At 39.5% G+C, this 7,500-nt stretch overlaps 1 protein-coding gene across 2 annotated transcripts in view; it reads left to right on the forward strand.

Annotated features, from left to right (window-relative positions):
* LOC122243224 (neprilysin-1) overlaps nucleotides 1–6,725 on the forward strand; it is a 19,204-nt gene extending 12,479 nt beyond the window's left edge. For both annotated transcript variants that reach the window (XM_043000720.2, XM_043000721.2), the window contains exons 12-20: nucleotides 1–95; nucleotides 771–985; nucleotides 1,550–1,726; nucleotides 2,540–2,640; nucleotides 3,907–3,965; nucleotides 4,414–4,533; nucleotides 4,919–5,064; nucleotides 5,349–5,513; nucleotides 6,223–6,725. The exon at nucleotides 1–95 is cut by the window's left edge and continues 47 nt beyond it. In XM_043000720.2, coding sequence (XP_042856654.2) covers nucleotides 1–95; nucleotides 771–985; nucleotides 1,550–1,726; nucleotides 2,540–2,640; nucleotides 3,907–3,965; nucleotides 4,414–4,533; nucleotides 4,919–5,064; nucleotides 5,349–5,513; nucleotides 6,223–6,402 — 1,258 coding nt within the window. In that variant the 3' untranslated portion in view covers nucleotides 6,403–6,725. The remainder of the gene's footprint in view (nucleotides 96–770; nucleotides 986–1,549; nucleotides 1,727–2,539; nucleotides 2,641–3,906; nucleotides 3,966–4,413; nucleotides 4,534–4,918; nucleotides 5,065–5,348; nucleotides 5,514–6,222) is intronic.
* The last annotated feature ends 775 nt before the right edge of the window (nucleotides 6,726–7,500 follow it).

A 7,500-nucleotide genomic window follows, 5' to 3' on the forward strand; every position in this document is an offset into this window, starting at 1 on the left:
GATGATCAACGAGAACGAGCCAGTTATCTCCTTCAAAAGTCCCTTCTTCGCCAACTTAACCTCCATGCTGGCTAATACTCCCCCACGCACCGTCGGTTAGTATCTGTTTTTTTTTTTTTTTTCTCTGTTGTGTTTTTTTAATTTTCTCTTCTTTCTTTCGCCACGGGTTGTCTTCTTCTGGTTATTATTATTTTTTCTTTCGTCATTCCTTAATTTTAGAGTAATTGAAGTTGTACTTTATGTACATGTGTATTAGTATCGAAAATTTGCTTTTCTTAGTATACAAGCCAAAAACCAGTTATATTTCATGATAATATTACGAAGTGGGTTAGAGTTTAAAGTGATTTTTTTTTACGTTCTTTTGCATTCTGTACCGCAATATGTTTGCCCGGAAGGGAAATACCTTAATTATATCTTCACATCGAGTTGATTTCCTAATCTGACTCACAGATAATAAAGTACAGGAAAAACAAATCATCCTGAAACCACATTTCCCAACAAAACAAAATTAATACCTTCAAAGAAACAAAAAGAACAAAAATAATAAAGAGTCAAAAAAAGAATAATAAAAAAGGAAAAAAAAAGAATAATAAAAAGAAAACAAAAGAAAAATAGTAAAAAATAATAAGAAGAAGAGTAAAATAAATAATAATAAAAAGATTAAAAAAGAATGATAAAATAATTAAAAAATGATAAATAAATAGTAAATAACAAAAAGAGTAAAAAAAAAAAAAAAAACATTGACGCCAAGTTCCCCTCTGTTCCCGCAGCCAATGCCATCGGTTGGTGGTGGGTGTACGACATAGGCCAAGAAACGACCTACGCCCTCAGGAACATCACATTCAACTTCCAACAGGCCTTGACGGGCGCGACCGAGCCGACCCCGCGGGCGTCCCACTGCCTCGCGCAAGCCAATATCAACCTGGGATTCGCGCTTTCTAGGGCCTACGTCGATAGGTTCTTCCCCGCCACGGCTAAGGATGAGGTCAGTGGGGGCACGTGGGTGGGATGTGTGTGTGTGTGTGTTTGCTTGTTTGTGTGTGTGTGTGTGTTTGTTTGTTTGTTTAAATGTGCATGTGTTTGTGTGTGTGTGTATGTGTCTGTGTGTGTGTGTAAATGTAAATGAAATAACGAAAGGGAAGAACACAGAAACACAAGAATATGCTGCTACTTCTTTATAGGATATACTGAAAGGACCATCGATAGATACGTTACTTCATATTCGCTTTGACCATGATTTTTTTCATCTATCTACATCTACCTACCTCAATATATATATATATATATATATATATATATATATATATATATATATATATATATATATATATATGTGTGTGTGTGTGTGTGTGTGTGTGTGTGTGTGTGTGTGTATTTATGTAAGTATTCATATAAATACATATCCCTATATCTACATACACAATCACACACACACACACACACACACTGTCCCTCTACAGAGCAAATTCCACCATTCAACCCAACCCAATCCATCCCCAACTCACTCTGTATTTCATCCACATCCACATCCACTCGCTTTTCCCGGCAGACGAGCGAGTTGGTGGAAGACCTCCGCGCGGCCTTCGACTCCCTCCTGGACGAGAACGAGTGGATGCTGGAGGAGGACCTGGTCGTGGCGAGGGAGAAGCTGGCCGCCATCGACCCCTTCGTGGCTTATCCAGAGTGGATCATGGACGACGCCGAGCTCACCAATGGATACGAGGGGGTGAGTGGGAGGGGGGGGTGGAGGGTGTGTGTGGGATGGAGGGGGAAGGGTGTGGGAAGGAGGGAGGGATGGAGGGATGTGGGATGGAGGGATGGGGGGATGGATGGAGGGAGGGGGGGAATGTGGGATGGGGGGATGGAGGGGGACGGAGGGATGTGGGATGGAGGGATGGGGGGATGGAGGGAGGGAGGGAGGGTGTGGGATGGAGGGTTGGAGGGATGGATGGAGGGGGAAGGGATGTGGGATGGAGGGAGGGAGGGGGGAAGGGAGGGTGTGGGTTCGAGGGATAGGGTGAGGGTGTGGGATGGAGGGAGGGAGGGAGGGTGTGGGAGGGTGTGATGGAGGGATGGAGGGTGTGGGATGGGGGGAGGGAGGGGGTGGGATGGGGGAAGGGGGAGAGAGGGGAATGAGAGGTGTAGAAGGAGGGAGGGTGTGGGATGGGGGGAGGGGGAGGGGTTGTGGGATGGAGGGAGGGGGGAGGGATGGTGTGGGATGGTAGGAGGGGGAGGGGGGAAGAGGAGGGGGACGCGATGTGGGATGGAAGCAGTCTTGTTATTATCAAGAGTACAATCGTTATTGATATTATCATTAGTACTATCATTGATATTGTTGTAATCATTATCATTATTCTTACCATTATCATCATATCATTATTGCCATTCTTATCATCATTCTTATCATCATCACAACCATTATTTCCATTACCATTATTAATCACTTTATCATTCATGTTCTTATCATGACCACTTTTACTATAATAATTACTATCCTTATCATCAATACTCACCAGCCTATACTTTCCCGCACTAACAGCTGGAAATAAAATCAGGACAAGAGTACAATAATCTGTTGGCAATAGGAATCTGGTTCGACAGGAACTCACTCGCATCCCTCAGGGAAACACCTATGCATTCGTGAGTAAACCATCTTTATCGTTGATTTCAAAGCCGGTTGGTTCCGAAAGACTGAATAGGAAAATGCGTGAATTACAGATGGGGGAGTGTTGAATAGGGAAGTAGATAAGTATCCAAATTGTTCGATGGTTCTATTTATCATCGTATTCTATTCTATTTATCATCTGTTGCATTAATTAACCGTTGTCCTGTATGTATATAAGTTTTTAGCTACACGTGTAAGCATATACACTCTCTTTCTTTTTTCCCTTTCTCTCTCTCTCTCTCCCTCTTTCTTTTACTATCTGCCTATCTATCTATCCCCCCCCACCAAATCTCCCCTCTCTCTTGTGAAATCAGAAACTCTCTTTCTTTTTCCCCTTCTCTCTCTCTCTCTCTCCCTCTTTCTTTTTCTATCTGCCTATCTATCTGTCTCTCTCCCCCGAAATCTCCCCTCTCTCTTGTGAAATCAGAAACTCTCTTTCTTTTTCCCCTTCTCTCTCTCTCTCTCTCTCCCTCTTTCTTTTTCTATCTGCCTATCTATCTGTCTCTCTCCCCCGAAATCTCCCCTCTCTCTTGTGAAATCAGAAACTCTCTTTCTTTTTCCCCTTCTCTCTCTCTCTCTCTCTCCCTCTTTCTTTTTCTCTCTGCCTATCTCTCTCCCCCCCCCCCAAATCTCCCCTCTCTCTTGTGAAATCAGAAACTCTCTTTCTTTTTCCCCTTCTCTCTCTCTCTCTCTCCCTCTTTCTTTTTCTATCTGCCTATCTATCTGTCTCTCTCCCCCGAAATCTCCCCTCTCTCTTGTGAAATCAGAAACTCTCTTTCTTTTTCCCCTTCTCTCTCTCTCTCTCTCTCCCTCTTTCTTTTTCTATCTGCCTATCTATCTGTCTCTCTCCCCCGAAATCTCCCCTCTCTCTTGTGAAATCAGAAACTCTCTTTCTTTTTCCCCTTCTCTCTCTCTCTCTCTCTCCCTCTTTCTTTTTTCTATCTGCCTATCTATCTATCCCCCCCCCAAATCTCCCCTCTCTCTTGTGAAATCAGAAACTCTCTTTCTTTTTCCCCTTCTCTCTCTCTCTCTCTCCCTCTTTCTTTTTCTATCTGCCTATCTATCTACCCCCCCCCCCAAATCTCCCCTCTCTCTTGTGAAATCAGAAACTCTCTTTCTTTTTTCCCCTTCTCTCTCTCTCTCTCCCTCTTTCTTTTACTATCTGCCTATCTATCTACCCCCCCCCCAAATCTCCCCTCTCTCTTGTGAAATCAGAAGCTCATCTGTTCTTGTCTCTGCAGATTCCTTTTCCCCCCGACGGTGGTCAACGCGTTTTACAACCCCCAGGAAAATACTATCAGTAGGTTGATTTTTATTTTATTTTTTTTCTTAACTTCCATGGAATCTCTTTTTATATCGTTAATTTCATGAGGTTTATTGATTTATATATTTTTTGTTTATATTTTATGCTGTAAGGTATATGATATTAAAATTTCTTTTGCCTTTTAAATTTCGTTTTTTTTTCGCTCTATTTAGTTTTATTTTTTACAGGTTATATACCTATTACACCGATTCCTTATTTCAATGCTCAAACTTTCACATCTCAAAGTAAAATATTGTAATATTCCTTATTCGGTCAATCTACCCTTTTTCCCGCTTTAAGTAAATTCTTATCATCATTCTTTTGTTTCACCCAGCCTCCCCTTTCCTAGATTAAGTAAAATCACACACACACATATGTATATATATATTTTTTTGTTTTTGTTTTTCATTCAACGTTTCCCTTTTCTCGCCCTTTCTCTTCCCAGCCATACTCGCCGGGATCCTCCAGCCTCCCTTCTACGCCCACAACACACTCGCCGCCCTCAACTACGGAGGAATCGGCATGGTCATCGGACACGAGATGACCCACGGCTTCGATAACACAGGTAATGGGACTCTGCTTTGTTTTTATTCGCACTCTATGCGAATTACGCAGTGTACACGAATGGCAGAGTGTTAATAGGTGATTCAGAACAGAAGTTGGAGTTGGCGAATGCTGTAGATGGAGCTAGGAAGGCGAAATGTTTGAAGAATAAAGATAGGCAAGACGTTAGGGAGATTTCGAACAGTAGTGCGAATAGTAGGGGTCGGAGTCGTTGCTTCGAACGTACACTCCTCTCTTAAACATGCTCTGAAATATCCTCTTTGAAATAGGACCAACTTTGGCTTTGAGTTTGCATTACTATTGGGATATACATAAATTTGTTTTATATGATTCGATTTTAGCTTTATTGAAAGAGGAATGAGTCGCAATTTTTTTTTCTTTGGCAGGACGTCTCTTCGACAAACAAGGCAACCTAATCCAGTGGTGGAGCGACGAAACCATAGCTGCTTATGAAGAACGTGCAAAGTGTTTCGTTGATCAGTACAATGGCTTTATTCCTCCAGAGCTCAGTGAAGTCGGCTTGAATTATTCGGTAATGAAAATAGCACCCACTTTTCGTTTTCTTGACGAATTGATGCCACGGTCAAGTAATTACAAATATGTTAGACAGAACAAATAATGGAAATGTTACAGAAAGGAGAAGAGGAACAAAAATCCTTGGATTTTTGGCCAAAGTCTAGAATCCATTTTATTGGAAACCTTCCGACTTGACTTTTAAACGTCGTATATTCATGTTCCATTTCTTAAACTCTGACTGACTTTCCGAGAGATTAGTCTATGACAACCCCATCCTTAAACCTCCATGTCCCCCTACAGGTGAATGGATTACAAACAGAAGGTGAAAACATAGCAGACAACGGAGGTATACGAGAAGCATACAAAGCCTATCAGCTGTTTGTAGAGCGGCATGGGGAGGAGCCTCGTCTGCCTGGCCTCGACGAGTTCACTCCCGACCATCTCTTCTATCTCGGATTTGCTAATGTACGTCGGTTGCTGACTATGTATATATATATATATATATATATATATATATATATATATATATATATATATATATATATATATATATATTTTTTTTTTTTTTTTTTTTTTTTTTTTTTTTTTTTTTTTTTTTTTTCGTTCGTAGTTGCAATTCAGTGTTGATAAAAGGGATTTGGTCGTCTCTGAGTGAATAAAAAATAGCATTCGAAAGCTTTCAAGGTAAGTAATGGGTATAACTCTTCAGAACATATGGCTAAAGGTTTGAAAAGATATTGAAGAATCTTTTTGCTGAGAAGTATGGCACCACCTGTGCCCAGATGCTACATTTGGCACTGCGCCTGCTACGTTAAACTCTTGAAAAGTAATTAGAATGTATTTTGACTCACCGCGCAAAAATTATATATATACACACGTAGCCACTGCGGAAATTTGATAATTGTACAGCATTAGATGTTAGACGTAAGAAACTGCAGTAAAGATAATAATTATTAAATGTGAGGTTAAGGAATACGTTAAATACGATGATGATAATGAATCATAAAAATGATATCACAATAACATCAGTATAAACCAAGCCAGAAAAGAAGAACAAAGTAAAACAAATAATATAAACCTATCCTTCTCTCATTCTAACAAACTTAGCCAGAAAAGAACAACAAAGCAAAATAATAAATAAAATAAACCTATCCTTCTTTCCTTCTTCCTCAAGGTCTGGTGTGAACACAAGAATGCACAAGCCGTGTTGGCACAGCTGGCGGCAGACCCTCACTCTCCAGGCAGGTTTCGAGTCTTAGGTTCACTCTCCAACGATGCCGAGTTCTCTCGAGTGTGGAACTGCCCCTCAGAATCCGCCATGAACCGCGGCGATGAGAGGTGTCTCCTGTGGTAGGAGCTGACGAAGAAGGGGAATTTTGCGCAGGTTGGCTACGAGCCTAATGGTGAAATTTTGGATGATCACGTGGGTATAATCTTTTTGGATAAGCTGTTGTTGTTTATTTTTACAGAATTTTAGGTTTGTTGTGTTAAAACAACACGTCATGAATTTGAGATCAAGTCATATGTTACTCATTTTCTTGAGATAAAGTCTGTTGTTTGAGTAGCTTCATATTTTACAATCTTCAGTTCCTGCGATGAAAAATAAACCCACGTATAAGATGAACAAATGCATGTATTATATAGTTATTATTAAAATATACATTTTAATAATTTCAAGAGTTAGTTTTGATAACATATGTCACCCAAAATAAGCAGAAAAACGGAAAATGGAAGATAATGAATAAAGAAAAGAGATGAAAGAAGCTGGGATATAAAAGGAGAGATATAGAAGTTGGTAACCGAATGCTAGAGTGTATTCATGTTTGGTGTATGTGTATTGGCAGAAAAAAAATACTAAACATAAATGTAGTTTATTAACTGAAGGTTTCGATAATATTGTCTCATCATTCAGTATACGTATATTATGTATATTGGTGTAAAAAAATGTATATATAATTCATTTATAAACGCTGTATCCAGGGGTAACTGCATAAAACATTTTCCTCTGGTTGTGAAAATGGCGATGAAGAAGATAGGGAAACCACTAAAAAATAGACTACGTTTAGAAGTTTTGAGAAATGCAGAAATCAATCGGCATGAAGTATAAAGTTACAGCCAGAAACAAATATGAAGAATTGGCTTAAACTTTACAGAACCGAAAGATCAGTGTTACGTCTTGCAAAAAGCAGTTGAAAAGGCGATTGATGAATTGATACCGGTTAAGAATATAGGAAGGAAGAAAAGATTGGATAACATAGGATATATTAGGGTTGTATAAACAGCTAGTTATGGAGATAAATTTAGATATAGTTAGACGACGGAAGATGAAATGAACATCTGTCTAATCGTGAGATATATGTGGGTACGTAAACATATATATATATATATATATATATATATATATATATATATATATATATATATATATATATATATATATATATATATATAC

The sequence above is a fragment of the Penaeus japonicus genome, unplaced genomic scaffold (assembly GCF_977035675.1).
Source record: "Penaeus japonicus unplaced genomic scaffold, GWHDUDI00000001_assembly GWHDUDI00000016, whole genome shotgun sequence".
Lineage (NCBI taxonomy): Eukaryota > Metazoa > Arthropoda > Malacostraca > Decapoda > Penaeidae > Penaeus > Penaeus japonicus.